This window comes from Heliangelus exortis, chromosome 2 (assembly GCF_036169615.1).
Source record: "Heliangelus exortis chromosome 2, bHelExo1.hap1, whole genome shotgun sequence".
NCBI lineage: Eukaryota > Metazoa > Chordata > Aves > Apodiformes > Trochilidae > Heliangelus > Heliangelus exortis.
This window is the reverse complement of record NC_092423.1, coordinates 23,170,412-23,190,704: the sequence shown is the minus strand read 5'-3', so window position 1 is coordinate 23,190,704 and position 20,293 is coordinate 23,170,412. Positions and strand designations below refer to the sequence as shown.

The window sequence follows — 20,293 nt, the reverse complement described above, 5'->3', positions numbered from 1 at the left end:
GTTATCCAGGCGAGCAATCTTTCATGCATCCAACATTTCATATGAATCTTATAGGGTACTTTATAAAGAAATTGCTTACGGGATTCTCACTGTGAAAAAATGCATAGTTGTCTTTAAGTTGTCAACATAGCTTTAATCATTTTAACAGTAAGCTAACTATACAGCAACAGTCTTGTCCCTCTTGACATATCCCCAACATGCTCCCCACTGAAAAATCTAAAACATCCTCTTTAATACTCAGCTGCAGTTTTTAAATGCAAGTCCATTGAGTATAATTCTCTTTACTACAAACCTCAAGCCTCTTTGCTCCTGCTATTACTAATCATCCTATGTATCTTGATGGATGCATGGTTCAATCATACTTCCTTGATTCTTTCTTCTGCTGCATCACAGGGCTTCGTATTAACAAAACTCTGAAAGCTTTAGGCAGGCCTTTCACCACAATGCAGATCTCCCACAGCTCCTTACTCATCCAGGGAGATCCCAAAGGACAACAAAAAACTGACAGAAAAAGCTTCAGGGTCAGTGTTATATAGGAGAGTAAAGCAAAGACATTTCCATGAAAGTTCTCGTGCTCTATTTGTGTCCAAAGCCAGAGAAAGAGCAACTCTCTGACTGCAGGAACAAGCACTAAAGCCCTAAATTCCTGATGCTTCTTCTCACCTGGCAACAATAGAATTCATTGTGATGTTACCACAGCTTGAAGATTTTATTTAAAGGACCAAAATAAACAAAAATCAGGGCAGAGAACAGGAGGAAAGGGGAAATGTTAATAAAGATAATAAGTAGTAGTGGTACTAGTAAAACATAATCAATTAGCAAATTCCTATCTTTGCAAATTATAGTCAAGCTAACAAGCTTCTAGACCTGCTACTGTTAATGCCCTGAAAATGTATTTTGCACTTCTACCCCTCAGGTACCCTCAGGTACCTGAACAGTCATGGTCTTACACTGTGTCTTGGAACCATGCCATAAATCAGGCTATGTACTAAAAAGAATAAAAAATCACCCAATCAAAAGATATTACTATTGTGAAGTCCCCTGCACTTACAATGGCTGTACAATCCCAAAACAGAGACCAAAGAGGTCTTCAAACTTTGTGCTGTTCACTTCTACTGCAAGCATTGCAGAAAAGAGAAATTGAAAAGATGGCTGTAGGGAAGTTTCACAAGCAAACAACTCCTAAAATACAATCCCCAGCAGCAGGTTGAAGACCCCAAAGATAAAGCAGTATTAGTGCCCTACTACAGATTTGACCAGTTTCTCTCAGCCTCAGAAGTGCTACAACTGCCTCACATGCTAGCCAAATTTAAATGTTTTTTAATTACACCCATTCCCTAAGGATTTTCCCAGTGCATCAAAAGGTGATGTTATTGTGCCTACCCTCAAAAGCTATGTGGATACTTTTTTTGGAAAGCTTCAAATAACAAGTAAACTATGTATTTTTGCCCAGAAAGCACAAAATTATTCTAACGAAAGGACACAAAAGAGTAACCATACTATGATCAGATTAAAGGTCCACATTGTCCCTGGAAGAGTCAGAATATTAGGCTCTCAGTGGTTGTTCTGGGACATGGGATAAGAAAAAACGCCTTGAAAGAGTAAATCCTCCCTGGAAAATCCCAAAGAGAAAGTGGGTCTCACCTCCTGCTTGACTGTTACCAGCTATTTAGGGACTTTGAGCTGGAGTTTATTAAGTATGATAATCTGGATGCAAACACAACTGGTTAGCAAATTTTCCTTTATATCAGCATCCACAATAGCTCAATGCCAAGACTGAATCACTGAAAAGACATATGGCACTGGTCATAGTATGCAGCTCTTATATACAAAAAAATCCATTAAAGTATGTTGTTAAGGGCATTGTCCAAATGCCACTTAAACACTGACAGGCTTGGGGCATTAACCACCTCTCCAGGAAACCTGTTCCTGTGCTTGACCACCCTCTCTTTGAAGAAAAGCTTTCTAATATCCAGACTAAACATCCCCTGGCGCAGCTCTGAACCGTTCCCATATATAAAAATAGTAAGTGCATTTATTCTAGAAACATACCTTGCTTCTGAAAGTGCTTAAGGATGTTTCTAAACAAAGGCTTAAAGATTTTCTTTTTTTTTCTTTATGTCAATACACACCCAAAGGTCAAACAAATGCATGTGGATGAAATACAACAGAAAAGTTAAAGTGAAGAACCCACTAACCAAAGGCTAAGGAACATCTATGCAGCCCAGTCTGTGTGGTAACTAGCATGAAGCACAAGCCTCTATGCATTTAAATTTGTAATTGCTTATGGTGTTACTCATTAAGGGTTTACAACACTCTATTTCTACTCAAGACAGATATATTTGTGGGGAAAATGAACAAAACCATACACAGTCAAATGCACAGCACAGGATCAAAAATAATTCTTGCACTTATTTAATAATTTCATAAGAATAATTTCTTATATATTTTAATTTCCTGTGGAATTTTAATTAGATTCAAAAAAGAACACAGGAATGGAGTTCAAGGACTATTTTTCACAGCAACAATTATTCAAGATGCAGCCTCCCCTATTATATCTTCTCAAGAAAGCCATTTTTTATAGCTCATTCATTTTTAATTTGATAAAGCCTCTGTGTTCTGTTCTCCCTTTTCATTTGACTGCTGAGTCTTCTCATAAATGTTCATTTCCTAGCAGCTCTAGCACAATGAGCAGAATAGCAAACCATCGCTCATTTGAACAAAGACCCTCCCACACACTGGAGTATCTATGTCTGGGAGCCCTGCTGTAGGAAAACATATGCCCAGTTATTCAAAGATTCCACTTCAGCCACAGTGCAATGCACTGGCAGGCGTGAATACCCTTTCTTTTACCTTGTTTTTTCAAGAACTAGGAACCACAACAGCCAGCTTTTAAGTATTTGATATCCTGCACTGAGGAGATTAAATAAGCCCGACGCCAAATGAAAAGCATCGTCCGTGCTGTTGATTTTCTGTAAACTTATGAAACCAAAATCTGAAGGTCTTGTCCTTAGAGACTAAAAGGCCTTTGCTCTAGGATTTTATATTTATTGTGCTAGCAAAGTCAATCCTATCTATGACAGAAAATGATTTCTTGATAGGTTCCCTCCCGCCTTGAGTGAATCTGAAAGCAAAACCCCATCTCTCTAATTTCCATACTGCTCCTCATGTAATTAATCAAATATACAATCTAAACTGACTTCCTTTCCAAGCACATTATTGCAAATTAGTTATTCGTGGGAGAAAAACATGAACAGAAACAGGACTGTATTTACATCTTGTTTAAGAGTCTTTTGTACTGGGAAGGTACAAAGACGAGCTATAATAATGCAGCATTTAAATAAGTAAATATGCACAGGGGTGCACACTGAAAGCACACGGGTCTGCTCACATTTCTCATGCCTCCAGTGAAAGAGGTTGTGACCCTTTAGACTTTAACCTCATCACTTCTAATTTTTCATCTTGCTTCTCAGAAGAGAAATTTAACCCATCTGGTTTTCAATTTTACGAGGTCAAGAGCCATGAAAGAAAATAAAGCTTTAAAAAAATGGAGATGGATAATCTTCACTCAGTATCTAAGAGTCGATTACACAGATGTTTCTGTTAGGTCAGGACAAATATACAAAAAAAAAAAATACCCTCCACAATACTACACATTTATATGTCTCCTACTGTCTACTACTACTTTGTTGTACTTACACATCTCTAGTCTCTCTCAAAATAATACAGAATGGTCAACCTTAAATTCCTGTCAATACAAAGCTGGGAAAATCCTGTCTTTTATGTCATCACTGGGATAGTGTCACAATGAGGCAATAACTTCATCAGAAGTGATGGCTACATTTCCTACTATAGCAGGGCAAAAAAATAATTCCACAGTTTTTTGTGTGGCAACATCAGACAATATGACCAGAGAGAAGCCAACCTGGACATTTCATTGATTGGTTTCCACCTCCAGCAAGGCATTTAACATTGCCGGTGAAAGGTGATTTTTTTCTTTCTCAAGAACACAGCTGAAAAGTCTCAAGCCTCCCTCTCTCCACCCAAAAACAGCTAAAAAGCTTCAGCACTGCCCTGTCCAAAATCCCGCACAACATGAACATTTTACATACAAAATAGTTTGTAAGATCATCTACAGAGTCTTCAATATCCACCAAAGCTAGAGCATCATCAACATAATCTCATGAAGGACTTAAAATGTGGGCATAGTTGGAAGTCAGGTAAGTTCATAGTGTTTTATACATGTAAATTATACAACAAAACTGGTCATCTTGAAAAGCACCTCACCTTCAGCAGAGGACCAGCTACACTGTTTTGTTCACTACAAAAAATACCTAATGATTAACTGTTTCATGTATTGAAGAGATGAAATCTCACAGTAAAATGCAACACACAGGAATGTGGGTTTTTTAGGCACATCTAAACCATTTCTGGCATGTTCCAGGTTTTGAAAAACAGCAATAGAAAATGGTATGTAAAAATGAGATAATAATTTCTCTAGTTGCCTTAAAATCCAAAGGCCAATCAAGTTCTCGTGGACTATGTCTACCTGAAGTCTTGTTACATTCTCTAGCACAGCAAATTTTACACACTGAGCTGTTAATTGCAGTAACGCTAATTAAAAGACAAAAAAAACCCATGACTACATTAACAGTGAAATTGCCAATTAGCACATAAGGCTCCCTCATTACTGTTGGTGAATGAAATGTGAAGCCCAATGTGGATAGCAATCACAATAATAAAACATATTTCAAAAAACCTGATAGGTCACATTTTCAGCTAACTTCAGAAGTTCTGCAGGAATATATGTAGCTGAGAAACTGACCTACAGGAAAGAAATACGTACAACATTTTGTAAAAATTACATTGCTGTTTTCCTCAATGGCATTCACAATGATTTTCAGAGGAAAGAGCACTGCCCTTGTGCAGACACTAAAAAAGTATTTTTTAAAAATTAGTAAAAAAAAGGCCAAAAGGCTTATCTTTCAGTGGACACTTTCTCCTACTTTTATACTCCACATGAGGCTTCCCCACAAGGGGCTAATGGATACTGAAAGCAGTCCAGGTGATCCTTGTTTCCTTTGTCCTTTAGAAGGAATATTATTTTTGTGTCCTTCAGTCTTTTTCAATTACGAATTTTATGAAAGGTAATCTGGATCTCCACAACCGTGGAGCTGCCTGCATAAAGTGCTCTTCATATATTTCCTCATATTTCCTCAGCTCTCTCTATTTTTTCCTTTTTCTTTTCTTTTTTAAAGGTTTTAAATTCTAATTCAGAGGTCTCATGGTAAATAAAACTGAAATACTTTCAGTATTATCTTCCTGGTGAGAACTGGAGAATGTATTTGTTTTTCACTTACTCCCTTTTAATCAAGCATTTTGTTGACCATAATCAATTTCTTCACTCAAGAGAAAAATGTGCAATTATCTACAATGAAGAAGGTGTGTCTAAGGAATAGGGTGGGGGAAAAGAAATCAATGGAACCATCTGTCTGACATTCCTACAACATTATAAGAGACTTGTAATTAACTGCTTGCCTACCAAAGTCTGCCAGCTTTAACTCCCCCGTGTCACTGATCAGAAGATTCTGTGGTTTCAGGTCCCTGTGCAAAATGTAACGTTGGTGGATGTAAGACAGTCCTCGCAGCAACTGAAATAAAAATAACTGAAAAAGAGGGGGACAAAAAATGACCTCTGTTAATATTATGCATATAACCACAGGTGATTTCTTCACAATACGGAGGGTGCTTGCATATTGTGGTAACATCGTGTCAGAATTCCTCCCAAAGTGGTGTAATTCCCACCCAAATTTAACACAATGAAATTTCCATCTAAAAAACAGGTACTTTGAAAGGACTAACCCCAGCCTCCAAGCCCTACTATATCAGAGATTCAATTTGCCTGCTTTAAAAAGAACAAGACCAATACAACCATGTGCAGAAGGCTCAGTTTCTACCAAATAATAATTATATTCCATTTACCCATATGGCCTTAGAGATTAGGTGGTAGCCTGAAGACAGATGTGTATCTTCACTAATTATAGGAAACAACAGTACAGGGTGGATAGAGATGGGGAGATAAGGCTGGGGGATGGGGCACTGGAGCTAAAACAAAGAAGAAATTAATAGTACAACAACGCCTCAGTACCCAAGGAAATCTGCAAGTATGATAGGCTGTCTCCTTCAAGGTTTTTTTAATGGGAGTCACTTATGTATTTTTCATTAGGACATAATAATTCTCACTGAACTTAAAGATGACTTTTGAAACCTAGTCTTTAAGGTACATTTAGATAGGAACATAACTTACCCCCCCATTGCTTCTTTTAAACCTTCACTGGAATCTACAAATGCCTTCCCTAGAGCTTAGCATTGATATTGTGTATTTTTGTAATTTACAATTAAGAAAAAAGAGCTGGATGAGGGAGATCTTTTGTCTTCCTTCCCCTTTTCATCTGCTCTCCCATCATTCTCCTGCATTCTTACCGGCACCTGCTGTGAAAGGCTGTGTTGCCCTTCTGGATTTTGTCAATACAAAGAGTGAACAATTGTTTCCCAGGAGTTTTCTTTGTGGTTTTGAAAAATCTCTCCTAATATACAGACCCTTCCTACTGCCTGAAATATTTTAAGAAACAGTACAGTTTTCAAGTGGGAACACAACAAGCCTCTGCAAAGCCAAATATGGAGAATTCCAGAGTGGATATGGACTCTGTGCTTCACAGCCAAGTGTCCAGTGAAATGTGCTCTCTCAGAAGATGTGGAAACTACACCAAAGATTTGGGAAATGTCAACCCAGACACATGAGAATGTCTAATTAACTTGCAACACAAGCATCCTATTTAGTGACTGCTGAAGTGAGGAGACATTATAGAAAGGGTTACAAAATCTGATTATGGGAGAGAATAAAGGCTGACATGAAAGAAACAGAAATGTCATGTTACTGAAGTTGAAATGAATTTAATTGCATTTCATTTTTTCCCTGTGTGCAGACACAATACACTGTATGTTTAGCTATTTAGCCAAGGCACAAAGAGCCGTATCAATCACCTTCTTGCCAGGGTTGGTTCTAACAATGTGCTGAGGAAACCTAAGAGCAAAATACAAAAACAAAAGAAAGAATGGCAGGAAAGTCATAAGTAACATGCACACTCTTTTTTTGAATTGTGGTTAAAATGAAACTCGTTGTACACAAAAGCTATTTTATTAGGGGCAGGAAGAAGAAACAGTTTTCATTAGAGCCTTAAAATATAAATTCTATTAAATTACTCCAAAATAATATTTAATTCTTTTAATAAAAAGATAAGGAAAATATCCAGTTTGCTAGGCTACATCAATTCTCTTTCACTTCAAATATTAGTTTTAAATATGCAAATAAATTTAGATATTCATGTTATCTTACATCACTGTAATCTTTCTAACTCAAAATGTATTTGTTAATGTTGACTTTCATTTGGTTTTAACACAGAGTTAAGTGATCTGACATGAAGTGCTAAGAAAAAAAAAAGCCACAGTAACTTCACAGCTAAATAGAATAAACATCTACTCTTGAGGAAGGCTTTGGAATGTAGTTTTATTCCAAAATTGAAGGCATGCTGTACTCATCAAGTACTTCCACAAAAGTAAATTAATTTGTTCACATGTAGTGTATCAGTTGATTCCTCCTTAGAGGAAGGTCATGAAAGGGAAGTGGGGAAAAAAATCTCCCTGAATTCATTACTGGGTAACTTCAGCCACTTTCTCTTGCTTTCGCTTTTCCTGCTTCCTCTTTTCCTCTTCAGCTTTGTTTTCATTTGGTAATGTTAAATGTGAAAAGGTTTAAGGGAAAGCAAGAGCTTAGAGGATGGCAGAGAGGCATTCTGCAAACCCCAGGGCCTTTGGTATTGCTTGGGAAGAGAGACCAGTAGAAGCGACTCTATTCCCAGAAGTTTCCCACTCCACAAAAAGACAGATACTTGGAAAAACTGTTTCTGATGGCTCATGAAACACTTTTGACTTCTCACAGTCAAATTCCCTCTCCTGTTTTTGAGGAAAGTCCTTTCCAAGAAACCTGTTCCCCTTCAAGACTATCTGAATTACCTTAACAAGGATGGGGATGAATGGATGTACCATCACCCCTTACCCATATACCAATCTGAAATTGCCATAGCACCTACCATGGACATACTCTGACCTTACTTGCTCCTCCCTCCACCTTGCTCAATTCTGATCACTATGAAGTGTCAGTGTGAAATCTCTGGAGCTTCCATGGGGGAGTTTGAACAAGCAGCTCCCATTTCCCCAGGGCCATGGGATGGCAGTCCTGTGAATCAGAGAAAAACTCCAAAAGGAGTCAATTGAAAATTCCATTTGCATTTCAGTTGTGAGGGTAGAAACGATAGATTTATGGTTCTTGAGCTTTTATGTTCGTACTCTTAATATTTACAAGGTTGTATAAGTATCAACCTGTAATAAACAAACAATGATACCACTTATGTACAGTTTGTGGCTTGTTAGTAAAAACAGGGTTTGGTGCCAAAATTGCTCACAAAATGACAAGGGTCATTGTGATGAGATTTGGAAAAGACAGAAAATAGGAATGGGATTTGTCTCTAGAAATGAAGTTAAGCAAGGCTTAACATTAGAGAGCTCAACACTTTACATTCAGTGAAGAAAAAAGAATCTAGTACTTGTGCTTCAAGCCTTAGTTACTATCGCCACAAAAAAAATACTTCTTTTCCCCTAACAATTATGTTATTCTCACTTTAAAGAGCAACATAATTTACTGAAGAATTTTCATTGTCAGTGAGGAGCATGCATGCAGGTAAAAGCTAAGTTCTAATTTGGGGTTTATGGACTGTGATATTAAAAGAATATTAGTGGTTTTTAAAACTTACATGGGAAAGCCCTCAACTCCACGAAAAGGTTAGCACCTACATAGTCTTTAAAGTGTAAGGCCTGGGTAACACTTGAGCTATTTGTAAGAGCTGACCAAATGCCTCTTTAAACCAATTACATTTTCTGAGAGCCTTGCCAGCTGCCTGAATCAACAGACCTGCTCTCATGGCATTTTTCATGAGCCTGGGTAAGTGTGCAGCCTAGGCCACTACATGCACTGATCTGCCAACCACAGATGGCTTATTTGCAACAGAATGCTTTGCTATCTTGTTGACCTCTGAATGTTACATAGGATCTTGAGCTCTTCTCATCCAAATGAGCTTAGAAACCAAACACTGACACAGGCCATCCCAAACACATCCAGCGGGTGGGGCTGATGTGAGTTAACACTTCATGACTTAGGTTCTGAAAGCTCTGATGAATTTAATGACTAAGGTGACCCTTGTGCACTGGTGACCTGTATTGAGTGCTCTGGTGACTTCACATAGTTGTTTTCCATTCCTGGAGATGCCAGAGAGTTTCTGGCAAAGGGTAGAGGCGTAAGTGTTTTCACTTTTTGTGGAATGGGAAACTGCTGGGAATAAAGAGTCTCTTCTACTACTCTTCCCAGGCAATCCCAAAGATACACCCAGAGAGATTATCCAGAAAATGCAACATTCCTACACCTGTTGATGAGGTATCAAGGACACTAATGGCAAGAAAGATGCTCCCCAAGAGAACAAACTGATGAGGCCAGTCAGGGGGTTTTTTTAAGACAGAAACTGTCTTTACCTGATGGCACAGAAGGATTTCTGAATTATTTCCTGCCTTTGAGCTCCCTTACCACATGTTACATTGTGGGAATAAAGGACTCGGCCCTAGATACAGAAGTAGAAAGCTAAATGGAATGTTTTAGTTTACAGAAGATGCATAAAACTCTTGGTTCTCTCTGAAGCAAAAGACAGCAAATGGAACTGAGCTAACCTGGACCAGGAGTCCATGTCAGTTCCAATGAAAGCTGAAAGCAAGACTGGATTCATGTGCTGGTCCTTTAGAAAGCATATATTGCTGTATTTGCATAGTTACTTTCAAAAAGTAATACACAGTACTGCACAAGGTTTATTATCTATCGCTCATTACTGATAACAAAAATGTTCTGCTTATTATGTGTATCAAAACACACCATCTGAGTATCATATAATCATCTGAATTCCCTTGTGTGTATTCAGCATCAATCAATATCATATTCAGTCTTAATAGGCCATCAGTTCTAAAAATACCAGTAAGAGAAACCCAGCTCAGGACACCACCTCATGCTTGCAACCAGTGTACTTCTCTCTATCATCCAGAGGATATTATAGGGTTCTGTGAATTATTGGCTATTTACAAAGGCAAAAGGAGATAATAAATCTCAACACTAATATTTCACAGCCTTGGAAAGAAAAACAACTGAACACTATGTTCAGTTATTTTTGGGTTTACAAGATTTTTTGAGGGAGTTTCAGACCTACTTATTTTAAATCAACATAAGACAAAACTACCTGGCAATATGTATTATCACAGAAACATTGAGAAACATCTGTGTGACTTTTGCTAGCATGCCAAAAGCTCATTGAGTACAATCTTCTTTATTACCACTGGTTTGCTCTTTCCTCTCCTCCCAATCAGGATAATCCACAAGATAAAATCCAACTTTTCACTTCTAACACTGTTCTGGAGAAATACTGAACTTTTTAGGTTGAAGCTTTGTAGACTCTTCAGCTTAAATTGTCAGAAGGAATTCCAGGTATAAAGAGTTGACTTGAGATAAATTTGCATCCCTAGGAATAAAAGATCCTATCTGAATAAAAAAACTGTCAGCCACTTGAATCATATTAATTTTTCATGATCATAATAAGCTTTATCTCAATAACAGATTCTTATATCTTACCTGCCTGGATCCAATTGATCCATTCTTCTCCAAAATAATTTTTTTAAAAAGTACTATCCAAAATGCATTTATAAAGGCTTCTGAATTTTTCATGTATTCTTTACACCAGAGCCTTACCAAAGACAATATCACACACCAATGCATGCAACACAGACACTTGGAAGATGCATTTTATCTTTACAATAAGAAAACAAACAAACTAAAACTACAGATTTTTCCACTTCGTTGCAGCAGAACTGCAAAAGAAAGAGATCGGAAAATGCTAATTTGCTAACTTCTATTCTCTTTGATGTTCCTTTAATAATTTTTGTCCCCTCTGGGTACTACTACAGTCATTTCCAATGAGGAAGGTGTGCTTAATTAACTGAGAACAAAGACACTCCCTTATGATCAGTTATAGCCACCTGGTAATGTTCAATAAGTGGAAAACTCTCAGACTTCTGGTTCTGAATGGCAAGAGTGAAAATAAATTCAATTCAATTAAATTTCTTTGTCTACCTTCCATGAATTCACTACCATGCTGCACTAGGCCAGAGTGGCACTTGGTGCCTTACCAGCTTTAAAATTACTGGGAAAAAATATTTTCTTCAGCACTATAGTAACTTGTTTTTTGCCATACATGAATCACAGAGATTACACAGACAATAAAATACAAATGCATACACTCCTTTCAGTTTTGAGTTTGCACATATTTCTTAGAGCAATAAATATGTGACATTGTTCTAGCATGAATTTTAACACAAAGATAAAGATTCTGCATTTAGTGTTCACAGTTCTGCATTCTATCAAATCATTAAGTGACACGACTGACTTAAAGTAGAATGAAATGCTGATGGTGTATTTAATGTCTGATAAGTAAAAAGTCTAATTTAAATAATCAATTCTCAATGCCATGTGTAAAAGAGGACCTTAATTTGGCATAACATTATTCTGTCTGCTGTACACCTGCTTATTCACTGAATAAGGAATGAAAAATAGCAACTTCTCAACCACATTAAACAGCATCGCTTCCTACTTAGCATATCTGTTGAAAAACATTTTCAGTTCAACTCTACATCAGCAGCATCACTAATTCCAGTGAGTAGGAGGAAGATTTCAAAAGCATGACATAAGTTTAATTTGCTTCCAGTAACGTCTGATAAAATTAAAAGGACCACCATAGTATGTATTTATTCACCTTAGACTTTAAACGAATGCTTTCTGCAAACTCCAGTGAGTCAATACGAGAGGTGAAAAAAGACAAAAAAATTGACCATAGCTGGGTATATTGTCATGGTTTAATGCCTCATTTCCTGAGTGTCTATGGCAGACACCTCTAGTTACACACAGGCGTTCATGTGCTACAGCTTCCCCTACACCAAATAATCCCACATTTGTCACATATGGATGCAAGCCCCATCATGTGATTCATTGCACTTCTCCCACAGAAAAGGGGAACACCATAGATGTTCACCCCATAGATGCTTATACAACCTCATGTTGAAAAGAAAACTGAAGCACACCATGGAGGCCTACACTGGTAACACAATTGTAACCCAAAACCCAAAGCATTTTTAGCTCACTTTTTAGATACTTGGTTTTACTCACAAGCATTATTTTTATATCGTACTAAAAATGAGTGGGGCTACTGCTTTGCAAGAGCCAATACACAATGCTTTGCTATTGCCAAAGTTCAAGCAGCTGCACATCAAGTGCAATAAGCCTCACATGGATGGGATACAGGAGGAGCTGCCTAATCCTTCCACGTTCTGAATGCTTCCCTACCCTTTGTGCTTCAAATTATTCTAAAACTGTAATCAGTTCAATGATAAATATTTATGTTTAATAAAGGCATCAAATGACAACTACCCCATGGCTTTGACTCAGATTATTAATCTTCATATTAGTCATTAAGTGCCAAAATTATTAATCTAACAAAACCTTTAAAAACTGCAATCATTAGTTAAGGACATTGTTCACAGTACTGCAGTATGGAGAGGAATAAATGAATACGACAAGTCATTAAGTGCCAGAGATTTCTGACAGCATGAAATAACATTCTCTGTATTCCAACACTTTCAATTCAATATGTACTTCATCTTGTTTAGGAGGCCAGAATAAAAACTTCAGTTTCATAAATCCAGTATTTTTAAGATATCTGATTTAGGATTTGTGTTATTTGGTTTGTGATTGTTTGTTTTTTTTTTTAAACCTAGAGTGATATAAATTTGACTGATCACATCTTGAGCATTTCACACAAGAACTTATTACACCATCCCATAATGTTTCAATACTTCCTAGTAATTTAAACTATTTCTTCTAAGTTTTAACACTGAAACTAATTACAGCTTTTTGATGAAACTTAAGCATATTTTTCACAGAGACTATTGGACTGTCCTGCAGAACTTAATACCCAAATTCCACTCCACACTTCTCCTCACATGTTACATGTGACCTATTACATGTCAACTATTGACTCTGGCTCAGTTACTGATAAAATGCATTTTAAAAGGTTGTGGTGGGGGCAGGGCTTAATACATTGAATCATAGAATGGCAGGTTGGAAGGGATCTCAAGGATCATCTAGTGCTACCTTTCTAGGTAAAAATATAGTTCAAATGAGGTAGTTCAGCACCCTGTTGAGGTTGGTTGAGGTTTTGCTTCAAAACTATCCATAAAATAGATATTTTACTTCCTTTACTTCTTAGGAGCAAGAAAGGCTCAGAATTGAGATGGGTAAGAGCTGAAGTCTTGAAGGCTCCTGGGAGAAGGCTGAATATTCCTTTGCTCTGCATGCAAAGTTCACGGAGACTCTCTGCCTATTTCTTCCTGTCACTTTTTGGCCCTGGCAAGAGGAAAGGTGCCCAGGGAAAAGAACAAGTGAGAGAAGCAATATTTGATAGAGTAAGAACAAACTAGAAGTTCCTTCTCCCTCTGATCATAGTAGACAACAGGAGTCTTCCAAGTTGCCTGAAGTAAAAGATTTTGAGAGTGATTAAGAGACAGAGTTTGCCTGGCTGACAACCCCAGTGTGATTCAGGCTGGTGTTACATGGATTGAGGAATAGTGGGGTCAGAGGCAAGTATCTTTTTATTTTGTCAAATACTGTTTTTTGAAATCAAATGCCAAAAAAATCAATATTACCTCTAACACTGCACGTACAGGAAAAAAGGCAGAGAGAAAAAACTGAGGATGCTTTTCCCAAAAGACTACAGCTATTTCCATGCAACATCACTAATTAAAAAGCAAATAAGCTTTCATTAATAGACTCATTTTAAGGCAGGAATGCAGGCAAGCAAAACAGGCATGACAAATGCAAGACTTCGCACCACTTGTTTCTACCAGCAATAGGAGTTACATAAAATGGACTGGACCATAAAATAAATGCATCAATACATAAAGATAAATTTACTTGCATTACTGGGAATGTGATAACATGGAGTAAAAGAGGAAGCAAAAATAAAACCTATTTCAAAGGTTAAAAGAGGTTAAGAACATTTACATTTTCACTGGATATTCTGAGATGTACAAAAAATATACTTAAAAATCGAATTATGAATTTACAAAGTAAGAACCACTTATGGACAGAAGCAAACAAAGGCTCAGGAGAATGAAGAAGTCGAAAAGCTGTACCAGACAGAAAGGAACACAAATCAGAATGAAGATCATAGTGAAAAAAATTACTGGCAGGGTTGGTTAGCTGCTGTGACCTATTAGAGTTCCTGTTGTAGGAAGCAATCCAGATGTTTCAACTGAAGTCCAAAAAGTATGAACTATCTTTAAAGGCAGCAACAGCTGTAGGAAAGGAAGCCAGGAGTACAGACTTCAGAAGTTTGGGCCAGGAGGAACAGCACAGGGAGAGGCAGAAGCAAGTCTTGCACCTCACTTTGCCACAGCCACACTTTGGAGTTTGGCAAGCACTGCATGGTCTACACCTATAAGACATCTCTTAGCTCCAGCCTCGTACAAGGCTGTAGCAGTAACTTCCAACAGAAACATCATTAGATGTGGGGCCATGTTTTCCAGATTTATTGCTTGCCTTCAGTTTTGGAAAAAATGAGAAAGACATTTTTAGAACTAGAGGAGATGAGGCTGTGCCTTCTGCTTACGTTTTTTACCCTTAACTTTAACTGTGCTACTGTACACAGTATATTAATGTATATTAATAAATAAATGGTATGATATGCAGGCTTGTTAGTTATATGATGTATATATGTGTATTTGGAGCTATCAGAGTTTGGAGAATCCATGGACTGAAACAACTGCTTTCTGCCAACTTCCCTTCTGGCTGATAAAGATGTTGCAGGTATCTAACCATATTTATGTCACCAGGATACTTCATTAAACATTCTCAGGCATAGATATTTTAAAAACAACTTTAAATAATAACATCTCAGCCTCACACGTAAGATCTTTTAAGGGTTTAAAACCTGATGTTAACTCCAAGACTTGGGCCTCTAGTCATGAATGACAAAATTCTGAAATCATTATGTGTGAATACTTACATACCACTAAAATGCTAAACCTAATATTTCAGGAAGCAGCATTTTTTGTTTGCTTAAACATACTGCCCTGAGACTCTTGTAGCTGCCAATTCAGACGTTCTTCTTTATACTCCCACATACTTATAATATTCTGCTTACTCTTCATTTGAAATATTTAAGTGACAGCAAATAGCCTATTTGAAACCACAAAGAAAGGCAATGTCAAACACAATGCTCAAGGGGACAGCAATACGTGTGTCCATCAAAGTAATTTAGATTTTATTTTACTTACTATTCCTCATACATGAGAAAGCCTGAGGGAGCAAGCATTGTCTCTAGCTTGTAAATATGGAGAAAATTCAGAACTATAATTAGGCTGAAGATGTCCTGTAGAAACCAAAACATGAGGAAATAATGGCTTTGCTTCTGCACTCCTATAAAGTAGTTTCATGGGAACTACTGTGAAATATTATTTGGAAAAAGAAAGATGTGTGAGTATGTGGTTTTGTATGTATAATAACTGGCAACAAGCCAGAAAGGAATATCCAACAGTAAGCAACGCTTTCCACAGGAACAAAATCAAAAGGCAGGAGGCCTTTTGTCATACTGGAAGAGCATCAATTGCTTAATCCCACAGGTTAGCCCAGAGAGCCGAGACTAATTTATTGCTACCAGAATATAATTGCTTGATTGTAAATTTTTTAAATGGATTTAGGAATCACATAACCAGTGATTCTGAACAAATGATGTCTAAAAGTCTGACTCAGAGTGAAAATCCAGAAGGACCTCTAGCAAGAAGGGGTTGGCAGGGAGAGAATACTAATTAACATGGCTCAGCTGAATCCTTACAAATCAGCTGTAGCTCCAGATAAACAACTCTGTCCAGAAGCTAAACCCGAAATAAGTGGCAAAGTGTCAGAACCACAATTCTGTAAGTCAGGGAACTGAGTATAATGCAACAAAGCATAAAGATACTACGTAGCAACCATCTTATTTCCCCTGTGCTCTTCCCACAGCACAAGCCTTTTCGTTTTGCATGCTGGTGAAGGTCTGGAAATTTTTAGCATATATGACTAGGTACCCTTCTCTCCTGTTCCCGTCCTTCCAGGTGAAGAAATCACTCTTTTGGGCTAAGTGGCTGTTTTTGACTCATGGCATGAGAGTGAGCATTTCACTGAAAAACCCCAGGCAGGCTGATTGCATATTAAAATGGTAGGAGCTCAAATCATCATTCTAGGTTTTAATAATTACTGCTTTGAACTAAGGCTGTCCTTTACTGCTGGCCTGGCAAGTGAGTCTACTAAATAGGAATCTACACTTGCCCACTCAAAGAAATATTTCTAATGTGCCCATAAGCATTGGAATTGCTGCTGAACAGTTATTAGATGGTAAAGACAGACACAGGAATACATGCAGCAAAATCTGAAGGGAAGCGCTTATGCTGCAACTTCCTGCACAGCTCCTGTTTTAAAAGATGGGTATCTCAGGATTTAGATGAGTGATGTATTAGGAAGCCCAGTTATCCATGTATGCCCATCCTCCTCAAAGACAAGCTCACTGGGCCCTCATACAATCAAGAAAAAAGTACAGCTGTGTGAATGATGATGTCTTCTCAGTGGGGATCAATTACAGCTGCAATGACTACTGTGTTTTAGATCTTGAGCTAAAGAGAACTGCAGCCCTGGAGTAGTCTTACAAATCTGAAGCAGCACAAAGAACTTTCAAAGACAGACTTAGCTTATCCCAAACTTCAGAGAGCTGAATGGAAAAGCATTAACACAGGGAAATGAAGCACAAATCCATTGTTTAAATGAGTGCATTCAGCACAGGAAATTCTGCCCAGGAAGCTGAGCTGCCCAGGAAGAAAGCTCAGAAGATTTAGTGGTCAAAAAGCAGGTCCCCCCTCATTCACCATCAGCCATTTTCAAGTGCCACCTTGAAAATATTGTGAAGCTGGCACTGGGAGGAGACCCATGGACTTCCCCTTTCCACGCCAGCAAAATGTCTGAGTGACAGTCAAACATACCAAGGATGCTATCTTGCAGCATACACATCATGTAATTATGTTTTTTTCTTAGTTTGGCCAAATATATAAGGCAAGGAAGAATTTTTTTTTTTTCCACAGAAAATTAATCAATCTACATTATTAATCCTGTTGATGTACAACAATTACCAGCTATTGCAACAAAAATACTTCTTTCCTCCTCTGTTTTAAATATTTTCTTTTCTGAAACCAAACAGGCCTTCTCAGTTTTCCAGGAAAGTGAGACTTATTCTTTCAATGAACCTCTTAATTTCAAGAAACTGAGTATTAGATAAAACTCTCAGTGTGCCATGTGAAGATTTAAACACTTCCAAAGTAGAACAACAACGGGACCGATGTCATAGTGCAAGACAAGTGTAACAAATATTTGGGTGATCTACACATACACACGGCACATTCTGCATGTTTGATTGGCTTCCATTTGATGATAACATCATTTGGCTGACTTCCCAGAAAGTAACTGGATCAAGTTTCTATTATCTACCTTTCTATTAAATCCTGCTAATAAACTCCCTTGCACCTCTATGATGAATCTCAGTATCTACCTTACAAGGAAAAAAAAAAAACAAACCAACTTAAAAGAGAGATCACCTATGAAGAGGCTTTGTCAAAATAAGTGAGCAAAAAATCATACGGAAGATTTTTACCTGCTCCTATATAAAAAGCAGTACATTCAGCTAATAAATTACAGTTCCCTCAAACTCAGTGAGCATACAAGGACTTATCTCACTGAGGATCTAGCACTGACAGCCTAAAGCAAGTATACTCCGGGGGTTTAGGATAGTATTGTCTTGTTTTGAAAGCAAATGTTTGAATGGAGGGGAGGGGTTACCAACAGCATAAAGTTATTTACCCATATATTCTGGCTCAGGATCACTTACAATGCTTGCATTTTTAATTTTTAAAAAGAAAAAATATAAAATTTTAAAATATAATTCATATGCCAATCACTTGCCCTTCAGCTAGTAATCAATTTCTACAAAACAACTAGCGTGACATTTTGCACAAAGTTACTGTTACTGTGTTTGCCTTGCACGTGTGCTCTTTTTGTCTCTTACCTTCACATTTTCTGGATGAAGCCCTCCAGGGTTTTTGTCCATGTACTGACATAAATCAGTGTGCTAAAAGAAAGTCAGATGGAAAAAAGTGTATTAATATCTGTATGACTGCAGCAATAAATATCCTTCTACTTAGAAGTGGACAGAACAAATGGAAAATAAGGAGATTTTTCAGCCACAGATGTGCACATGCATGCTTGTATGTTCACACTCCATTTTACTGAACAACCTTGGCAATCTGACTGATATGAATACTCATCAAATGTAAATTATTTTTCTTTTTGTAACATCCTGTATATGGCATATTAATTACCTGAATTTCAGTATTATTCTATACCTTGTGAAGATAATATTGCCATCAACACCATAAAGGTAATATCTGGAGAGAAGAGGAAGAACCTAATGGGAGAACCTCAAATGCTATTCTCACTGTTCACATAAAAAACATTGCCTTTTAAATATATCTTTAACATTGCCTTTTAAATATAGATTAAAATGGCTTAATGGTATAAAAAATGAATCTGAAAGGCACTGCATATCAGAATACTGAATGATATGTCCCAGCTCAAAAAGAAGCACAAAGTATACATGTATACAGATATTAATTACAACTTCTTTGGAAAACAACTTCACCAAAGACTCAAAACATTAAGTTTTCACTTCATAAATATACTATAAAATCACTTCAGGAAATAAGCAGACATGCAATGTAAAGGTTAATATTATTTTTAATTAATAAATATTTATTGCTTTACTATTGAAACACTATTTTCTCTGAAATTTTCTCTCATATTTCTTCATTTTCCCACCAGACAGCAGCAACTTTCAGTGAAGTGGTATGCTGCTTCTCTGATTTGCTTGCACAGCTCAGTTCTGGAATTATGTTCAGAAAAAACAAAGCCAAAATATGCATTAGATTAACCACCAAAAACTCAGAAACTGACTCTGCCTGCCCCATCTGGTTTATGAACACATCTGGCAAAAATCATCCAGCATTCCTTGAAAATCTACTTGGCAATACCTGCCTCACATACAGCCCCATTAAATATGGGCAGTTCTCAAGGTGAGAGTTTTGGACAAAAGCTTCCTTAGACATAGCAGAATAGTTTCTCTGCAGCATTTCAGAGTCCAGGAGCCATGCTCCAGCACTCTTTTGCAGAGTTACATGGATACACAGAAATTTCACAGCTTCTAAGACACAAACTTCATGCTAGCCACAGATCTTCTGCTTAATCATCTTCACTTCTACTGCCACGAACTATGAGAACACATTGTGTTTGTAGAATTAACATTATGTAGAATTGCAATGACATAAAATGTACTTCTTGATTAGGTCGACTAGTACACCTTTTTTTCAGGAATTCTTACCTGGCTTCAGGAGAGCAAGCCCTGACTGCAGGAAATTGCTTGAGTCCCAAAATGAAGTGTCAGTATCACAAAAGAAGAGGACATGCCCAAACAGGCAAAGCACAATAAATCCAACACAACATAGCTTCTTTCAAAACACAAAGTATAGCAAGCATTACTTCAATTAATTGTTAACACATCACTGAATGCATTTACAAATCAAATGAAAAAATGCACCTCTGCCAGTGAATAGTTACTGTCATTGAAGTGCATTTTTGCATGAAGTCTGTGTTTAGCTTAAAGGCTTATTCCCAGTTTCTGTAAAATCTTCAGCCATTCCAGATATATATTCCTCTTCTATTCTCCCAGTTAGGTTTTTTTTGGTACTGCCTCAATAAGCCATGTCCCAAATGGACAACGCATCCTTCACTGCACTACCCAGCTTTGTCTTCTTTTATTGCATCAACACCAAGGAAATGTACTTGATCAAAGTCATCCACTAGCTTTGTCCTTTGTTTAAAAAAATAGAGAATTTTTGAGTACTAACTCCAGAACAAAAGCCTGCAAAATATCAGCTGAAATACCATTAGTACAGGTAGTGG

General features: G+C 37.3%; 1 protein-coding gene across 2 annotated transcripts in view; it reads right to left on the bottom strand.

The window, feature by feature from the left end:
• Nucleotides 1–20,293, bottom strand: part of CDK14 (cyclin dependent kinase 14) — a 306,222-nt gene that overhangs the window by 147,825 nt on the left and 138,104 nt on the right. For both annotated transcript variants that reach the window (XM_071735199.1, XM_071735201.1), the window contains 2 exons: nucleotides 18,345–18,407; nucleotides 5,543–5,666 (listed from right to left, as the gene is read on the bottom strand). In XM_071735199.1, the coding sequence (XP_071591300.1) occupies nucleotides 5,543–5,666; nucleotides 18,345–18,407 (187 nt within the window). The remainder of the gene's footprint in view (nucleotides 1–5,542; nucleotides 5,667–18,344; nucleotides 18,408–20,293) is intronic.